The sequence below is a fragment of the Pygocentrus nattereri genome, chromosome 10 (genome assembly GCF_015220715.1).
Source record: "Pygocentrus nattereri isolate fPygNat1 chromosome 10, fPygNat1.pri, whole genome shotgun sequence".
NCBI lineage: Eukaryota > Metazoa > Chordata > Actinopteri > Characiformes > Serrasalmidae > Pygocentrus > Pygocentrus nattereri.
This window is the reverse complement of record NC_051220.1, coordinates 5646095-5666066: the sequence shown is the minus strand read 5'-3', so window position 1 is coordinate 5666066 and position 19972 is coordinate 5646095. Positions and strand designations below refer to the sequence as shown.

Below are 19972 nucleotides of genomic sequence, written 5' to 3'. Positions count from 1 at the left end.
TATTTATTTAACTGTTGTATAAAAGCAATAGAGGTCGTGTGATCTAGGGGTGATGTTATTTCGCGATAACACGCTCCCTCTCGTCTTCTCTTGCTTAACTACTGCGGACCGAGGTGATATTTAAGGCAACTTCAAACTATCTTCCCACTTCAAACCATTGGCTGATGCATAAAATGAGAGACCGGTAATTCCCACTTGTGATTGGCCAATGCAAGTTCATCTGTTACATGATTGGACGATGGAAGAAATGATTGGCAGTGTCTCCGCCCATTCGTCACGCCCACTGGTTCTCCGGCTCCACCCTGTTCAGAACGCGTCAGTAAACTCGTTGCCACGGAAACGCAGCAGCCGTTGGCTCTGACTTCCTTCAGTGCGAAAAAGATCTAGCTAGCGGCAGCACGCACAGGCAACACTTAATAAAACGAATCATCTACAGCCACTGTGCGTTTATTCTGTACGGTTTACCTGAGAAAACCAAATATGCCGCTTTTTAAACGACGGTTTCTGGCTCGGTTTAGCCGTTTGTGCAGCTACTGAGTCTCGCTGAGCTGGAGCTGCGGGGCTTTAGCTTCATGCTCGGAGTTTAATGCACAGTCAACACGCAGTGACCACCGTTCTGGCGGATATGGAGACAACTGGCACAAATAAAAGCTCATGTTTAAACGCATAACTTGCCAATGATTGATTTTGCCAGTGCTACAGAAAACCAAATCCCACAAGAGTCAACGACCAATGCTGGAAATTCAATACAGATTAAACATGAAAACACAGCTCAACCAATGAGGATCACTCTGTGTTTTGCAGACGTTGCGAAACTCTGTGATTTCCTTCTTTAGTAGTGCAGCTCTACAAAGATCAGCCCACTATCCCCCTCCGTCAGCCTGAGCAAGAAAACGAAAGGAACTAATAACAGGTCCCTTATCATTGGACTACCTGCATTAACCGCACCTCAGAATTGACCTATTTCTCCGCTGACTGTGAGCAGTAAATGTACAACGAGCTTCAGTCCCACTTTCAGTGACAGACGCGGCACCTAAAAAGGCTTTGAGTCGAGCTGATGAAGCTTTTATGGCTTATTTTGTTTTCCACCTGTATTCAGGAAGCCCCGCCTGCCCCGCCTTCGGATTGGCTAGCACTGCTATGGCTACACACACACACACACACACACACACACACACACACACACACACACACACACACATATATATATATATATATATATATATATATGAGCAAGGCAAGCCTAGTTTATTTATGTAGCACCTTATAGACACCTTATATAAACTTTACATTTGAAAGAGAAAAATAAATTAACATTAAGTTAAAATACAATTAAAGCATTATTATTATTATTATTATTATTATTATTATTTTCATCGTTATGTACTTTAAATATTTATATTTTATAGTTCTACGTTTCGTTGTAGTGTCGAAGTCAGTTTTTCTTTCTACGTCCTCATTCTTTTACCTGATTGGCGGACTGCACGAATTATTAACCAATCAGAGCACAGGAGGCGGGGCTTGTCGGAAAACGGCTGAAAAACACTGACGGGGCGGTGCGCTCGTTGCTAAGCACCGCGCGAGAGGAAGGCGTTAGCGGTTGCTGTTTCGAGACGTGTTTTTTCGCGAAGTGAACTTCTCCTGAGCATGAGGTCGCCATCTCTTCTCAAGAACAATGGAGTTTTCCGAGCACATTAAAACGGCTAATGTCGAAGATGTGGTGTTAAAACTGCCTTTCCAGCCGCCCATGAGGGGAACGCTGTGCGTTACCGGCCACCACCTCCTGTTCTCGGACAGAGCAGAGGAGAGAGAGTGGCAGCTACTGCTGCTCCTCCGGAACATAGATGCCGTCGAGAAGAGGTGAGACAACAACGGCACCTGCTCAACAAAAACTGCGTCCAAGAAGGACAGAACAGTCTAGTTTTGTGGTTTTGGGTCTAACAAGTACATAAAAGTCTAGTTTTGGGTCTAACAAGGACATAAAAGTCTAGTTTTGTGGTTTTGGGTCTAACAAGGACATAAAAGTCTAGTTTTGGGTCTAACAAGGACATAAAAGTCTAGTTTTGTGGTTTTGGGTCTAACAAGGACATAAAAGTCTAGTTTTGGGTCTAACAAGGACATAAAAGTCTAGTTTTGTGGTTTTGGGTCTAACAAGGACATAAAAGTCTAGTTTTGTGGTTTTGGGTCAAACAAGGACATAAGAGTCTAGTTTTGGGTCTAACAAGGACATAAAAGTCTAGTTTAGTGGTTTTGGGTCTAACAAGGACATAAAAGTCTAATTTTGTGGTTTTGGGTCTAACAAGGACATAAAAGTCTAATTTTGGGTCTAACAAGGACATAAAAGTCTAATTTTGTGGTTTTGGGTCTAACAAGTACATAAAAGTCTCATTTTGGGTCTAACAAGGACATAAAAGTCTAATTTTGTGGTTTTGGGTCTAACAAGTACATAAAAGTCTAGTTTTGGGTCTAAGAAGGACGTAAAAGTTTAGTTTTTGGGTCAAACAAGGACATAAAAGTCTAGTTTTGTGGTTTTGGGTCTAACAAGGACATAAAAGTCTAGTTTTGGGTCTAACAAGGACATAAAAGTCTAGTTTTGGGTCTAACAAGGACATACAAGTCTAGTTTTGGGTCTAACAAGGACATAAAAGTCTAGTTTTGTGGTTTTGGGTCTAACAAGGACATAAAAGTCTAGTTTTGGGTCTAACAAGGACATACAAGTCTAATTTTGTGGTTTTGGGTCTAACAAGGACATAAAAGTTTAGTTTTGGGTCTAACAAGGACATACAAGTCTAGTTTTGTGGTTTGGGGTCTAACAAGGACATAAAAGTCTAGTTTTGGGTCTAACAAGGACATAAAAGTCTAGTTTTGGGTCTAACAAGGACGTAAAAGTTTAGCTTTGGGTCTAACAAGGACATACAAGGCTGGTTTTGGGTCTAACACGGACGTAAAAGTATAGTTTTAGGTCTAACAAGGACATAAAAGTCTAGTTTTGGGTCTAACAAGGACGTAAAAGTATTGTTTTGGGTCTAACAAGGACTTAAAAGGCTGGTTTTGTAGTTTTGGGTCTAACAAGGACATAAAAGTCTAGGTTTGGGTCTAACAAGGACGTAACAGTCTGGTTTTGTGGTTTTGGGTCTAATAAAGTCATACAGGTCTAGTTTTGTGGTTGTGAATTACTAGTTTAGATAACAGTGACTTTCATTCTGTGTTTTAACGTAGGGTGGGTTGTGTTGGACCTAACTACAGTTGACTGTTAGCTGGCTTGTTTTCTGTTTTCCTGGGAGGATTTCACTTTAATTTTAGTCCGTCTTCAGAGAAGTGTTTTAAACTTGTGAACGTATTTCTGTTTTTTTGTGTGTATATACTTCAGTCCTGTGCTTCTTATAAGCTCAATGCTTGTTAACGTCTGCTGCACTACAGGTATTTTCTGGTTGTAGAGAAACAGATGATAGGACTGAAATATTTCGCCGTTGTCGGATCAAAACCTCGTATCTATAAAATGGTAACTTTACAGGAGAAAGAAAAAACCTACTTCACTGTTAATGTAAGTCAATGGAACCAGAATTTTTCCCAAGTCATTTTGCGCTGCTTCTTTTGGTCCGTTCAGCATAAAATTTATATACAATGTAAAGAACACCAGATATTTTCAAATTATGTCAAAAACTGAAAAATGAGGTTTTGTTCCCACAACTGTGATATACACTTTTAATCGACTTTTTAACCCTGGTGCCAGTCCACCCCTCACAGGAAGCTTCTGTTCATAAAAACATCATGTTTTCATTTTTTTTCTTTTGCATGTCTGGTGAATTTAACATATATGTGGGAAAATTGCACATTTTCATTTTAGATGTAATAGATTAGATTTAATAGATACATTTTTTATCTAAAATGAATAAGCCTGTAAATCTTAAGGATATGTATTATTCTACATCTAAACAGTAATTAAATGTTATATTTTAATCTGTAGCATTAATTTATTTGATATATATATACATATATAGTATATCGCCAGAGAACACCAGATCCAGCTCCTCAGAGGTTTGATAATTGTCTGATTAGCTGAATCAGCTGTTCTGACTTGAGGCTGTGCGTGGCAGGGGGTCCGGAAAATTGGAGTTGGGCCCACAGATTGTACTGAAGAAAAAGTGTCTGTCGTGTGAAAAGTGCGACAAAGAGGTGAACATGGAGGCCCATTGTTGCATTTTAGCAACACTCACAAAAATCGCCTCTAATTTTAGTGTTTTTTATTTGTTTTGTTGTATTTTTTTATCACTAAACATGTATGCAGGAAAACAGGAATGCAGGAAAAAATATCACAGCTCAAATATTTACCTGGAAGCTTAATAATTGTGTCCCAAATTGACTTAGGCCTGCTGTCAATTTTAGACATATCTCATTTTTTCACTACAAGTGATGCTATGATATAGAGTGTGGACTGCTGGGACATGTAGTTTTAGTGACAGCAGGTCAGACATAGGCATACATAGTTCAGACATAGGTTTGAAACAATTCTGCGACAGTGAAATTCCAACCATTTTATTCAAAATTTCTTAGGGATTCGTTGTTGAGCTCTGAGCAAAGCCATTTAGGGTGTTTTGACGTGAAATGGTTTATTGTAGGGAAACTAACGGGCTCGGATTTCTCAGTAGTGGTGGTGATGGGAACCAGGGGTTGAAACGCTAACAACACAGATAAGGCCACTATTCAAAACCTACAGGTGCCTTCTGAGTTTTTACATGTAATACTGGTGATGTTAAAATGGTTTAAAATCTGAAAACAAAGAGATCAGGCAGAAATTTTGGAATTCCCCTTTAAGCTAAAGCTTACAAGTGTTTGCTTAGGGCATGTGTCTACAGTGCTGGGTCTGTTTTGTATGCACTGATAATCAATGTTCACACATTTCTACACTGTACTGCACTCTAAATGTAAATATGAATAAGCTGGGAGTGTTGCTGGTGTTTGTCTTGGCTTGCTTTTCAAAGAATCATTAACGACAAACAGGCAGCATAAGCTGTTTGGGAGCTGTTCAGTACACTCACCATCCCCTTACTGACTTGACTCACTCACTGGCCACTTTCTGAGATCCACCTGTTTTAGGTGCACAATTACAGACCGCAGGCCATCTGTTAATGCACATGATGCTCACCACCTTCTTCTGCATTTATCATTGATCATCACTTTTACATATGTTGGAGTTTCTGCTAGGTTGAGAGTGGTCCACCACCCAACAATGTCCAGACAAGTGGGCATAAACTGACCATTGATTAAGGGCTAGAGGCCATACAAATCATGCATCAACAGATGAGCTGCCGTCTCTAACTGTGCATCAGCAGAGTGGAGCTGCAAGGGAAGGGTTTCTAATAAAGTGACCAGGGAGTATATAGTCAGTCAAGTCCACAGTGTTAAATGATGGGTTCATTTCCAACTTAAGCACTTGATTGAACTCTTTATGGTGCTGTGTACTTATGGCAGTACAACAATCCAGTCCAAGGTGTCTTTAACCCTGTGTACTAATGCTGTTTTTATCCATCGCTCTCTCTGTATTAGTGTTGAGAATCTACTAGGATACCCCCAGCACCCCAAAGCTGGCCAGAGCCAAAGGTTTGATCCAGCACTAAATCACATCTGTGTCCGAAAGCGCTCATGTTACCGTCTCTGGAGAGCAAAGCATTGTGAGTGCAGAGAGAAGTTGCCCCTTTCTTGCCGATCTCATAGCTTTATGTTTATTGTGATTGGGGGCTGTAATTGGGGGCTAGGTCTGAGTCAGTATTGAAGCGAAAGTTCAGCCAAGTATCAAGTTTTGCACAGTTTTATTTCTTACTGCCAGTGTAGCCGATCAGTCAAGACATGTTTGCTGTCTCAAGTTTGCACCTTTAGTCTTTGCACTGGAGGTAAGGCTAATATACCTAACCAAAAATGTTTAATATCACAGTAATTAACTAAACCTTTATCATATTATCACAAAACAGTATTGAAATATTATTACAAAATTGTATTAAAACTTTGCTAAATGTTTAAAGCTAAAAAACTACGGGCTTAATGTAATGTTTTGAATTTGGCTATTCATATACAATATGAACAATTAAAAAATAATTTTAAAAAAACCTGGGCAATAGGCAGATGTAATCGGATATCGTCTATGAATGGCACATTCCCCCATGACGATGTTGAATGGGCTGTGATCAATGGCTGTGTTTACATGCAAAGATTTTTGTCAATCCGATTGAATACAATTACAGATTCAGACTGAGGTGTTTATTCTCACTCTATTCAACAATCTGATGAAGATCTTAGTAATCCGATGCAAAATGACATGCATGCGTAGAGTAGCGCTTATAGTAAAAGTTACCATGACAACGAACATCACATGAGTCCAGTCAGAGTGAGATGAGCAGCAGTGAGCGGTGCTTGTGTTTTTAATTGCTTTAAACTGACGTCAGACTCAGGAAAACGTCCTTCACTTGCACTTGTTAAAGAAGGCCGAGAGGAAGACGACGTGTTCTGAGACACATAAGCTGGACGTCCGTCCCACCGCCGTCTTTTAAAGATCAGAGCATAAACTTCGTCTCCTCTGCAGACCAGTTTCTGCTCCGCCATGTTGAACGTTATAAACGTGATGCACATGCGCAGACGGACTAACACGTAACACGTAATCGGATTCAGGCGTTTACACAGATATTATTCTTCTATTTAACGTAATATTTAGAGGTTTACCCACATCGTTCAGTCGAATAGAAATTGTATTCCGAATGGCCTCAATCGGAATAGACTAGTCCTGTTTTACATTTTAGTCATATTTACATGGACGTATTTTATTCCGATTGAGCTATTAGTCAGATTATTAATGGATTATCAGCCTGCATGGACTATTTAAGGTGGAACCGGAAAGTTAGCTAGATAGCTACCCAGACATTAGCATGCTATTAGTGATTTTTATGTTTGTTACAAAGAAAACGACCATAATACACAACATTAAACTAAGTTAATACAATGGTTATCGTAATTTTTTAACAGAGAAATGCTTTTTGCTTTTTTCTCTGTTTTTATTGAGTTTTTAGAAACCTCTGTTTGGAGGGCTAAGGGCTAAGTGGTAGGGGCGAGGGGTGAAATGGGATTGGGCCTAAGTGTATTTGAGTTTACAACAGCTTGACATAGTTTGAGGCGGGTGTGTGATGACTTAGGCACTGTTTATACAGAAGCACTAATTGGTGCACACAAGCTTCCAATACTTGTTAGCTACATTAACTACCTTTGCAGCTCCAGCGCAGAACTGAAGAGGTAAACATCAGACACCAAGCATGATCGACTACATTTAGTGTAACAGGAAAGAATTGTGTAAAATAGGCTTGTGGCCAAAAAGGGCAACTTCTGGTCTGACCAGCCTTGTTTACCTTGTTTACATCTTGCAGCAGTAGGAGAAAACTCGGTGGACGCAAACACTTTATTCAGCTTGTTGCTTCTTTCACTGAGTTTCTAAGCCAAGCACGACTAACTTACTTTGTAGTGAATTTCTTCGTGATCATGTCTGTGCCGCTGCCGTCCTTTCAAGTGCGCTTGACTTCTTCTCTTTGAAATATCCTCATGGAGGCCTGCATCTCGTACTGAGCTTGTGAGAAAAAAGGCTAAACACTGCCTTTGTGTCACTCTTCCTGCTTTTCTGTATGAGGACAAAGCCAGCTGCGCTAAACTGGTCAGAACATGTTCTGTATGTCAAGGAAACAGGACCCTGATGGTGCAGATAAGCTACTTTTCTCTGTTACGTCTCCGGGTACTGTAACAGCAGCCAAGCTAATGTGAGCTTTTGTCTTGTTTGAGACGACTTTGCTACAAGCTGTGAAAGGCATGACCTTATTATGTGTGTCTGTATGCATATGTCCAATATGCAGAACAACTGGCTCATCAGGTACCATCATTATCAAGTGTAAGGACCTCCGCATTCTCCAGCTTGATATTCCCGGAATGGAAGAGTGCCTTAACATCGCCAGCTCTATAGAGGTACATATCATGAATCCTTAATTCTTTTGACAGTGATTTTTTAAGGTTGCAACCCACATGTAACCCTGGTCTATATGCTGTAGCGCCAGTGAACGGGCATTTTGCCCAAATAATATTCTAATTTCAGCCCTTTTTCAGTTGAAACATATTAAATCCTATTCAAGTACTCTAATCACTTACACTTATCACAATGTACTAAAAGGGTTTTGTGGTCTGATGTATTGGTATGACGGTGCAGGAAAAGAGATCCTGTTTAATCCAAGTTTTGGTGAAAGTAGGCATGATTAAAAGCCTGTTGTTTTGCTATGTTACTTATGTGTAATTACATAATTACATATTTCATTATGTAAGTAATTACGTCTACAAAATGATGTACTTTTTCGTGTTTTGTTTAGAAGAAATCACAAAATATGGAAAAAATGCTCCGACAAAACAAGACACAACAATAGCTTTTCATCAAATTCAGATTTTTAAGAAGTCACTAAAATTAAGCAATTAATCAAAATCAATATGTATAATATTCCTAAGGATCAGTGGGTTAACACCATGTTTTTGTTATCTCCAATGCCGCTTCTGCAGGTTAACTGTTGTGTGTGTGTGTGTGTGTGTGTGTGTGTGTGTGTGTGTGTGTGTGTGTGTGTGTGTTTCCTCAGGCTCTTTCCTCCCTGGAGAGCATCACAGAAATGTACCCATTCTTCCACCGGCCACGTGAGCTCAGTCTAAATGATCCCTGGGGTCTCTCCTCTCCAGAGCAGGACTACGTACAAACAGAGAGACTGGTAAGCAAATCCACTGAGCACACATAAACAGCACTGTGTGTACGTTTTAGACATGTCAGAAAAATTTCAATAAAGTTATTTATTTGTTTGAAAAAAGCATTAGAATAAATGCAAATAAATAATACATTGCGATTTAATTAAATCAGATGGGCTGCTGATGGAATTTAACCAATCCATTCAATGGCTGGAGTGCACAGAGGAGTCGGGAAGCAGACCTGCTTCCTCTTAACAAAAAATAGTGATGACTTTAAATAAAATAAAAAGTGACACTTGTTGTGTTTACTGTATTTATGTTTAGTTGTATTTATTTTGATGTTATATACTGTTTTACTGGTCATGGGCTGGAGGTTAAAGAACCAGCCTTGTGACCGGAACATCGCTGGTTCGATCCCAAGAGCCAGCAGCACATGACTGAGGTGTCCTTGAGCAAGACACCTAACCCCCAACTGCTCCCCGGGTACTGCGGATTGGGCTGCCCACCGCTCTGGGCAAGTGTGCTCACTGCCCCCTAGTGTGTGTGTACTCACTAGTGTGTATGTGGTGTTTCACTTCACAGATGGGTTAAATGAGGAGGTGAAATTTCCCCGTTGTGGGATTAAAAAGGGTCACTTAATTCATTAATTACCATCAAGACATATAGTTTTAAACAGTGTTCCTTGCTGTCTGACTATATAAGTACATTATAAGAAGGTTTTTATTCCAAAATGCTGTACATTCATTTCTAACCAGGAGTGATTTGAAAGGAGTAACAGCTGGCATGTAATGTTTTTATCACATTGTTTATTTCTCTAATTCAGGCGCTATTATTCACAGCATAGCACTGGTATTTTGTGTATGTGTAAAGCCCACTCCTGTCAACGTAGAGTAGATGCAAAAGTCTTAGGCACCTGAGGAAATGTTACTTACAAAGCTGTTAAATTGATTAGCTCATGAAAACACTTAAATACAAGTAATATTAATACATGACTGGAAATATTGAGAAGAAATTCAAAACCAAAAAACATTACCCTTGTTTTTAACATGGCTAAACATGGTCACTGTCTAGATAAATTATAAATAAGTTTTAAATAATTTGTTCAAGTGCTCAGGACTTTTGCACAGCATTTTATATCATATATTTGTTTACATAAAAAAAAGGAAATTCATGAAAGTGGCGTTCCGTGCATTCCAGAGTGAAACCCTTAATATATACACTGACCAGCCACTTATACCAAATACACCTACCTAGTTTCTACACTCAGCTCCACTGACCATATAGGTGCACTTTGTAGTTCTACAGTTACAGACTGTAGTCCATCTGTTTCTCTGATACTCTGTTACCCTGTTCTTTAGTGGTCAGGACCCCCATGGACCCTCACAGAGCAGGTAGTGTTTAGGTGGTGGGTCATTCTCAGCACTGCAGTAACACTGATGTGGTGGTGGTGTGTTAGTGTGTTTTGTGCTGGTCTGAGTGGAACAGACACAGCAGTGCTGCTGGAGTTTCTAAACACTGTCTCCACTCTCTGTCCACTCTATTAGACACTCCTACCTTGTCAGTCCACCTTGTAGATGTAAAGTCAGAGACGACAGCTCATCTGCTGCTGCATTGTTTGTGTTGGTCATCCTCTAGTCCATCATCAGTGGTCACAGGACGCTGTTGTCAGGATATTTTTGGTTAGTGGACTATTCTCAGTCCAGCAGCGACACTGAGGTGTTTTTAAACTGCACGTGCTCTGGGCACCTATCTGGTACATAGAAGTGATAAAATAGACAAAGAATATAGAAACTAGGAGGTGTAATTAACGAAGTGGCCAGTCATATTGTGTGACCCTGGTCAAATAACATGTTTTGTTGATTTTCTATGTGAAAATATGTTAAACATAGTTTTAAAACTACACAAAACTACACGTCATGTGCACTACAGTTCGCAGGCGGATGTGGTGTTTAAGGTTCTCTGTAGAGGATGTGTTAACCTTCTCTTAGAAGATCAGCAACACACATAATTCGACTGGGGGTGTTCAAACTCTTCCATATGACCGTATACTAACACATGCAGGCGTCAGCCATTCTAAGACATGGTTTCATAACCCTAAACGAAGATAAACAGGAAGCAGTTGGCTTGGCATAGAAAGTGAATGAGTGCTGGTGCAAGACCTGCTCTCACAGGAAAAGAAGTGCTGTATGGGTGACAACTGCTTTTGTGCTGCGGGCTGTTTATTGGTGATGAGCTAATTTTGCCTGTTGGCTTTAACCCTTTAGGCTGTATAGGCCTGCATTTGGCTCGCACTTCAGCCCCCCATTCCTCTTAACTGCATCACTTACAGATTGGTTTCATAATAGTTATTGAGTAATTCATAGCATGTTATTTAATAACTTAGGAATGATTGTCTGTCTGCTTATCTGTGTCTGTGTGTGTCCGACCCTACGACCTCTCTTCCTCTGCTCCCTCTCACAGTCTTTCCTCTCACCGTCATCTCACCCTTTTCTGTTTCCCTCTCTCTCTCTCTCATTGCCTTTTTTTCACTCCTCGTCTTCTCGTCCCGCGGCAGTGTTTTTTCTGTGCCTGCTTTCTTTCTACGTAGTTCCCTCAACCTCTCTTTTCTCCTTTATTGCTCATTTATCTTCAGGACCACACCATCATCTGCCACGTTTCGCTTTTCAACCTTTGATTCATGCTTAATTTGAGATGACCAGTAATTTATTGCAAAAAATGTGTTTGTGACTGCATAAATGTAAGAGTTTTATATTTTATGGATGCCGTCATGTGGGTGTTAAAAAGTCAGTGAGATGAAAAGAATCAAAGAAACAGTTTAAAGCAACCGTTAACACACACACACACACACACACATTGTCTAAGCTGCTTCTCCCTCATAGACACGGGGGGTGTGGGGGGGTGCTGGAGCCTATCCCAGCTGTCATGGCCGGAAGGCAGGATACACCCTGGACAGGTCGCCAGTCTGTCGCAGACACAGACAGTTTAGCATGTCCAATAGGCCTGACTGCATGTCTTTGGACTGCGGGAGGAAACTGGAGAACCCGGAGGCCCTTCTAGCTGTGAGGTGACAGCGTGCTCACCACCCTGCCGCCCCACTGTTAAAACATTTGATAATTATAAATATATCATTATTATTATTATTATTATTATTATTATTATTATTAGAGACAGTAAGCCTTATAACATCCTCCAAACTGAATGCAATCAGAAAATCAGAAATGTATTATTGCTTTATTTACCAGATAAACACCTAAACAGTCTCTATCACACAGTTAAATATGCATACAAAAACACTCAAAGGCAGTGAGAGAGATGGAGAACAGTCAGGTCGCGTTTTTTGATAAGCCGATAATTGTAGCATAATCCAAAAGACAAGATCAAGAAGATGATACGTCGTTACTAAAACATTTGTTACGGACCCAGATTTAAATGTTTAGTTAATGGCTAGTGAGTCTATAAACATCTGTAGTGTGACAAAACTGTAGGCCAGAGTTTACGGGGGATTGTATTGGTTGACACCTATGCGTCCAGATTATAAGGCTTATTATTCACCATATAGAAAGCAACAATATTGATTTATTATTATTTTTATTATAATGATTATTACTGTTTACAAGAGTAAGAAATGGAAGTCTAATTGGTTTTTATTTTGGCTCCTCTTGATGACTGTCATCTCCTTTGTTTTAAACAAACGCATCCAAGTCACTATCCTTTCTTATCTCATGTGTTGTGGTCAGTGGGACAGGTGGAGGCTGAGCAAAGTCAACTCAGATTTCTCAGTGTGTCCGTCATACCCTGGTGCCATGATTGTACCCCGAACTGTAGACGATGACGCACTCGTGAAGGCCGCGCGGTTCCGACAGGGTGGAAGGTTCCCCGTGCTCTGCTACTGTCATCACAGAAACAGCATGGTAAGAGAAGGACACACTCAATGACAGCTCGTCACAATAAGTGGCTTCATTCGTATTGGTCCATACACTGCTCCATTATACCTGATGCTCCTACTGCTCCATTATATGTAGTGCAGCTCAACGCTTAAATATCAAGCCCCTGATGAGATAAATCAGGTGTATTAGAGCAGGGCAAACACAGAGGAGCGCAGTCTGTGGTCAGAGCAACAAGTGAGCAGTAAAATTCTCCTCTGGGCCGTCTCACAAACTACATTCCTGAACATGAAATCACATAAATAATATGACTATAACATGAATATAAGTCACTTATTAAACAAATCAGTAATAAGTTCTTAGCACTCCAATTTGTGCTCTGAATGAGCTTGTTTGGTAAACAGGAAAGCTCCATAAAAAAACATGGTAGCACACAGAATATTTTTGATTATTTTTGACCGTTCTTCCAGAAGCGCATTGGTGAGGTCAGACACTGATGTTGGACGAGAAGGCCTGGCTCACAGTCTCCGCTCTAATTCATCCCAAAGGTGCGCAGTAATGTTGGAACAGGAAGGGACCATCCCCAAACTGTTCCCACAAAGTTGGGAGCATGAAATTGTCCAAAATCTCTTGGTGCTGAAGCTTTAAGAGCTCCTTTCACTGGAACTAAGGGCCCGAGCCCAACACCTGAAAAACAACCCCACACCATAATCCCCCCTCCACCAAACTTTACACTTGGCACAGTGCAGTCAGACAAGTACCGTCTCCTGGCAACCACCAAACCCAAACTTGTCCATCAGATTCCCAGACAGAGAAGTGTGATTGTTCACTCCAGAGAACACGTCTCCACTACTCTAGAGTCCAGTGGCGGCGCTTTACACCACTGCATTCCACGCTTTGCATTGCGCTTGGTGATGTAAGGCTTGGATGCAGCCGCTCGGCCATGGAAACCCATTCAATGATGCTCTCTACGATGTTCTTGAGCTAATCTGAAGGCCACATGAAGTTTAGAGGTCTGTAGTGATTGATTCTGCAGAAAGTTGGCGACCTCTGCGCACTATGCGCCTCAGCATCCGCTGACCCCACTCTGTCATTTTTGTAATTATATGGCCTACCACGTCATGGCTCCAGGCCTAGGTGCTTGGTTTTATACACCTGTAGCCATGGAAGTGATTGGAACCCCTGAATTCAATTATTTGGATGGGTGAGTGAATACTTTTGGCAATATAGTGTATATGCACCGTAACCAAGTTTTAGAGCCATAGCAAAATACTCAAAATGAATCGTCACTGAGATGCACGGTTCACCAGTTAAACCAGTAAGGCCAGTAAACTTTCAAAACTAATAATTTGAGGAAACATGTAAATGTTAGACACTGTGAATTTTAAAAGAAACACAAGTGAACAATAGAAGATTTGCATGTGTGTAGTTAAAGTGATGAAGCAGTACTTTTGGCTGTATAATACTTTGTGAAACATACTTTTCATTTTTGCCCAGGTGATCATGCGTTGCAGCCAGCCCATGACGGGAGCCAATAGGAAGCGATGCAGGGAGGACGAGCTCCTCCTCCAGGCAGTGATTGACGAATCAGAGTTGGGTTACGTCATAGACACACGCTCCGCCCAGCAAGCTCAGCAGGCCAGGATGACAGGAGGAGGGTTTGAGTCCAAATCCTTCTACCGACCCTGGAGGAGGATCCATAGACACATGGAGAGGTACTCATTACTGTTACAGGTGTGTTTGTAGTTAGAGAAGTACGTCTGTTTATATGCAACTCAATGAGCTGCAGGGACTGCAGTCAAGGCCCTGACCACCGTGGGGTCCCACCTGTATGACTGGAAATGGAATTATATTAAAAGGAACTGGAAAATATGGTTACATTGATGGAGACTTGTCCTTTTATATTAGTGTCACATGAAGTTTTGTTTCACCCTGCGTCTGTCGTCTCAGTCACCTGCATAGACATAATCTGTGTATATATGTGAATGCATGCATATTTTCAGAGGAAAGGTGTTGCAGGAAAGTTTGATCAAGCTGGTAGAAGCATGTGGCGACCCATCTCACAATATGGACCGCTGGCTGAGCAAGCTGGAGAACTCCAAATGGCTGTCTCACGTTCACAGTGCTCTGTCCACAGCAGGCCTGGTGGCAGAGTGTGTGGAGAGGTGAGTTCTGACACTTTACAGTAATAGCAGCACTATAAATAAGCAACAGGCAGTTGTGTGTTCAGTGTCATTTATTTTTTATTCACTTCTGGTAATTTTGATGATGCTTTTCATGTTTGTAACCTGTTACTTAAATTTGAGCTGATGATCAGCTATAGATAAGTTCTGGCTATAGTCAGGCCTGCGTTCTGGGCCTGTTCAAATCTTTCTGTCATCTGGCAGGTGAGTGAGGTACTGTTCTTGTTATTTTTACAGGGATGGTCACTCAGTGCTGGTGCATGGCTCTGACGGGACGGACACCACGTTATTGGTGACCTCACTGGCTCAGGTCATCCTAGATCCTGCCTCCAGAACATTCAGAGGTTTCCTTCAACTACTGGAGAGAGAGTGGGTTCAGGTAAGGGAGTGTATGTGATATAATTTCGTCTCTGTTAAAGTGACCGTTTTGGAGATTTTATATATACACACACATATACACACAGACACGGTGGCACAGTGGGTAGCGCTGTCACCTCACAGCATGAAGGGCCTGGGTTCGATTCCCTGGTCAGGCGACCAAGGTCCTTTCCGTGTGGAGTTTGCATGTTCTCACACAGTCCAAAAGCTGTATAGTCAGGCTGATTAGACATGCTAAATTGCCCTATATGTCTGTCTATCTGGACTGGTGTCCTGCCTTCCACTGCTTAGATAGGCTCTAGCTCTCCACTGTGCTAGTAAAAGGTTGGACCCCCTTTTGCCTTCAGAACTGCCTTAATTCTTCATGGCAAACTTTCAACAAGGTGTTGTAAACGTTCCTCAGAGATGTTGGTTGGTTATTTGAGTTACTGTTGCCTTTCTATCATCTGGAACCAGTCTGCCCATTCTCCTCTGACCTCTCACATCAACAAGGCATTTTCGTCCACACAACTGACCGCTCACTGGATATTTCCTCTTTTTCGGACCGTTCTCTGTAAACCCTAGAGATGGTCGTGCGTGAAAACCCCAGTAGATCAGCAGTTTCTGAAATACTCAGACCAGCCCGTCTGGCACCAACAACCACGCCACGTTCAAAGTCACTTAAATCCCCTTTCTTCCCCGTTCTGATGCTCGGTCTGCACTTCAGCAAGTTGTCTTGACCACCTCTACATGCCTAAATGCATTGAGTTGCAGCCGTGTGATTGGCTGATTAGCTATTTGTGTTAACAAGCAATTGAACCTAATAAAGTGGCTGGCAAGTTGCAGTTTGCTCCATCTAGTGTCGTGTAGTCCCCCTGAGGCAGCTGGTCCAACCTGTAGTGTGGGTTATTTGATGAGGAAAGTCACTAACATTAACTAATCTGTATAGCCTGCAGCACTTTTGTGCCTGTGATGAGATTCAGCATGAAGCCTTACAGATTTTTCAGTTTTTACTGCTCGAACTTCAAAAGCACAACTGGAGTTGAACTGTCACTAGATAGAGATAAGTCACATTTTACTGGTATAAAAGGAAAGAAACTTTTTTTTTCTTTCTCCTGTAAAGTTGCTATTTTGGAGATAGTTGTTTTTCCCTGTTCTTCAATGGTCAGGCACATCACAGTGCCGGTATTATTTAGATGGTGGATCTCAGCACAGCTATGACACTGACACCTTGTAGATGTAATGTCAGAGACAGTAGCTCGTCTGTTGCTGCTCAGTTTGTGTTGGTCATCCTCTCGTCTTTTATTGGTGGTCACAGGACGCTGAAATGGTCCAAAAGTACTTAAATAAATGTATATTTATGTGTGTGTGTGTGTGTGTGTGTGTGTGTGTGTGTGTCTCTTCTCGGAAATTAAGAGAATTTGTTTACCCTTCGTTCCATGATGAGTGTTGTAACCCAATGCTTATTCCCCCGTGTGTCAGGCAGGCCACCCATTTCAGCAGCGCTGCGCCCGTTCAGCCCACTCTCATGCCCGTCTAAGGCAAGAGTGCCCGTCCTTTGTGCTGCTGCTGGACTGCATGTGGCAGATATGGAGGCAGTTCCCACTGGCGCTGGAGTTCAGCGAGGCTCTGCTGCTGAGGCTGGCGCAGGAAGCCTACGCCTCTGACTACGGCACCTTTCTCTGCAACAACGAACAGGAGCGGTGAGATATCACAAGCACAAGATTTTTACTTTTGGGGTTAATTTATCTCCTTTAAAGCAAAAGTTTGCCCAAAAAGATCACACAACCTCCCCCTTATGCCAAATATAGTCACTCAGTCAAGACATGTTTGGTGTCTGAAGTAGAATGCATCGATAACGATATGAGCCCCATACCATGCTCAGAAGTCAGTTAAACTCACAATGATATAGTATCTGATTACATGGCTTTTCTTGAGTTGATTCAACTTGAGGACACAAGAGTTCACAAAACTCAAACGTTCTCTTAGATTTTTACCTCTGCATTTCAGTCGATAACAGGAACTTTTTTATGATCAACACTTGGTGATGTAAGGCTTGGATGCAGCTGCTCGGCCATGGAAACCCATTCCATGAAGCCCTCTACGCTGTTCTTGAGCTGATCTGAAGGCCACATGAAGTTTGAAGGTCTGTAGTGATTGACTCTGCAGAAAGTCAGTGACCTCTGCGCACTATGCCCCTCAGCATCTGCTGACCCCGCTCTGTCATTTAACGTGGCCAACCACTTCGTGGCTGAGTTGCTGTCGTTCCCAATCGATTCTACTTTGTTATAATCCCACTGACAGCTGACTGTGGAATATTTAGTAGTGAGGAAATTTCACGACTGGACTTGCTGCACAGGTGGCGTCCGATCACGGTACCACGCTGGAATTCACTGAGCTCCTGAGAGCGACCCATTCTTTCACTAATGTCTGTAGAAGCAGTCTGCAGGCCTAGGGGCTCGGCTTTATACACCTGTGGCCATGGAAGAGATTGGAACAGCTGAATTCAATGATTTGGATGGGAGAGTGAATACTTTTGCCAATATAGTGTACTTTGCTATCTATCTTGGCAATTATTAACTTTTATCATCACCATATTACATGTGACTTAGATTCATATTATTTCATTGTGTATATTCAGTGCTGGATTACTTAACCTTTGGCCCTGGATTTTTTGGGGGCTTTTTTGCTACTAAGAAAGTCAGTTCACACCTCCAAATGATGGCTATGCCATAATAAAACAGACAGCAAAACTACAGCTTTCTTCATGTCATACAGTCCTGCACAACTGCCATAATTAAAAATAGCAAAATAGCATTTAGACAAGTCCTATTTGCTTCTGGTTTTGTAAATCAGACATTTTCATCAAAACATATTCCATCAGCATTATTGAAAAATGCCTTTAGAAAAAAGTCCTTTAAATAATTTTGTGCCGTTTTGTGCATCTTAGCTTTGGCTCATCATTATTGATTTTAGGTCAGCCATTACTGATAAGCTACCAGGGGTTAATATGTCATAAAAAGAAAGACTTTTGTCATCTCTGACTTTTCTTTTTCAGATGTACTTTAGGGGTGAAGGAAAACACTCACTGTTTGTTCCAGTTCCTCTTGCGGTGTAGCGAGAGAGAGAAATACATTAACCCACTGTATGAACCCACAGAGCTGGCTATCTGGCCTTCGGTGCAGCCACAGTCTCTCCAATTATGGACTGGTGAGTCCATTAAAGACCAAATATTTTATGTTGTTGCAAGTTTATCTCAGACATTTGGATAGTACCTAAATTAAATGTGCCTAAATTAAATTTAAATGATACATTCGTAGTGATCAAAACTACAGTCTTCCAGTCATGCTTTCGCTGAATGTAAGAGGCCTTAATGGACTTGAAGTGAGAAAACTCAGAATACAAGGGTGTGTTCACACTTGGCGGGTTTAGTTTGATTAAAAATAATGTTGCGATTGCTCTGTTAGTGCAGTCCTTTTCAGCAAATGAGAACGCCGCCTCTTATTCACACCCACTCAAAAAAATGGGGTCGGTATCATTGCGCAAGACTGACGTTGCATAACATTAGCAGCCCTGTAACTCTATTACAGCTTGTTATTGCATGAAGGCAGATTACATGAAGTCTTTCATGAAGTTACAAGAGCCACAAATTGTTATTATAATAATGTCATTATTCTAACATCAGAATCAGGTTTAGCACTTCTATTTGAATGCATGCATAATGTGCTTGATGATGTTGTGTTTATGTCTTATTTAACCGGGTGCTAAGTCTGTTAAATTGTTTGAATCGGGTATTGATTATGTCCTGTATCTGTTGTGTACAGGTCTGTTCCTCAGGTGGACCGAGCATGCTGAAACAATGGCCGAGGCTCGAGAAGAAATCTGGACTATCATTAAAGAGCACAGAGAGAGAACTGGAGCTGAGGAGACCACACACACACCTCCTACCCATCGCGACACCTTCACCGCTGTGGAGAATCTCATGGATGAGTTGACTATACTCTGACCTCAAGAGGGCGTCCATTCCTATTCAAATCAAGGCAAACAATAACCGTTTCCATTCGGTTCGTCGCGGCCGCAAGAGGGAAGCAGAAGCCTAACTGAGTTTGAGCTACGTTTGCTTTGGCAGTCTGCATTACTAGATGTTGCACAAACATTGACAGAATACTTGATCTTGCTTTTAACCACTGGACTCAGTATTTATTCTTCCCTTCCACAGAGGATGTCAGATCATTTCACTGTGACCATGTGACTTGTGACAGTCTGAGCCTCTTCACGCTGTGGTCACATCGTGCCTCAATATACCACCTTGTGGATGAGATACGTAACTACTGTTAACAGAAATGTCTTCTAATTATTTAAAATGAAACCTATATTATTTAATTTATTGTGGTCCACATAAGCCAAGAATATGCGTAATTCTTCCTTCTTCTTAAGTTTATTCAGGTAATATTCAACATATATGAATATCAGTGCAACTTCAGTCACAGCAAGATTTTTCATAAAATAGCTCTACACCTGTCTTTGCCTGTGTAGATATCAGCATGCACTTGCTTCATGTTCATGTGCATAGAATAACTGGGCAAGTGTGAATGAAGTAAGAGGGGAATGTTTTAAAAAATGTTAAAAATGTAGTTGGTATTCAATTCATATGTATTTTTAGGGACTGTACCTGATTGCATACTTTATTGAATATGACTGAATTGATTCTAATCATCTAAATTAAAGCCGTTGTATCAAAATATTCAGATCAATAGACGTTTTATCATTTGTTTTAATAACTGGTATGTTATAAAGCAA

At 41.2% G+C, this 19972-nt stretch overlaps 1 protein-coding gene across 3 annotated transcripts; it reads left to right on the top strand.

The window, feature by feature from the left end:
• Positions 1-1588: 1588 nt before the first annotated feature.
• On the top strand, positions 1589-19926 carry zgc:154055 (uncharacterized protein LOC556036 homolog). Of its 3 annotated transcripts, XM_017707789.2 has the most exons (11): positions 1589-1860; positions 5548-5601; positions 7887-7995; positions 8649-8774; positions 12486-12659; positions 14130-14347; positions 14636-14797; positions 15053-15194; positions 16655-16875; positions 18231-18382; positions 18997-19926. In XM_017707789.2, exons 1-11 carry the CDS (start codon positions 1676-1678, stop codon positions 19176-19178), a joined length of 1725 nt encoding a protein of 574 aa, XP_017563278.1. In that variant the 5' UTR covers positions 1589-1675; the 3' UTR covers positions 19179-19926. The 3 variants fall into 3 exon arrangements, with proteins under 3 accessions (XP_017563278.1, XP_017563279.1, XP_017563281.1); XM_017707790.2 differs by lacking the exon at positions 5548-5601; XM_017707792.2 differs by lacking the exons at positions 1589-1860; positions 5548-5601 and adding an exon at positions 7082-7793.
• The last annotated feature ends 46 nt before the right edge of the window (positions 19927-19972 follow it).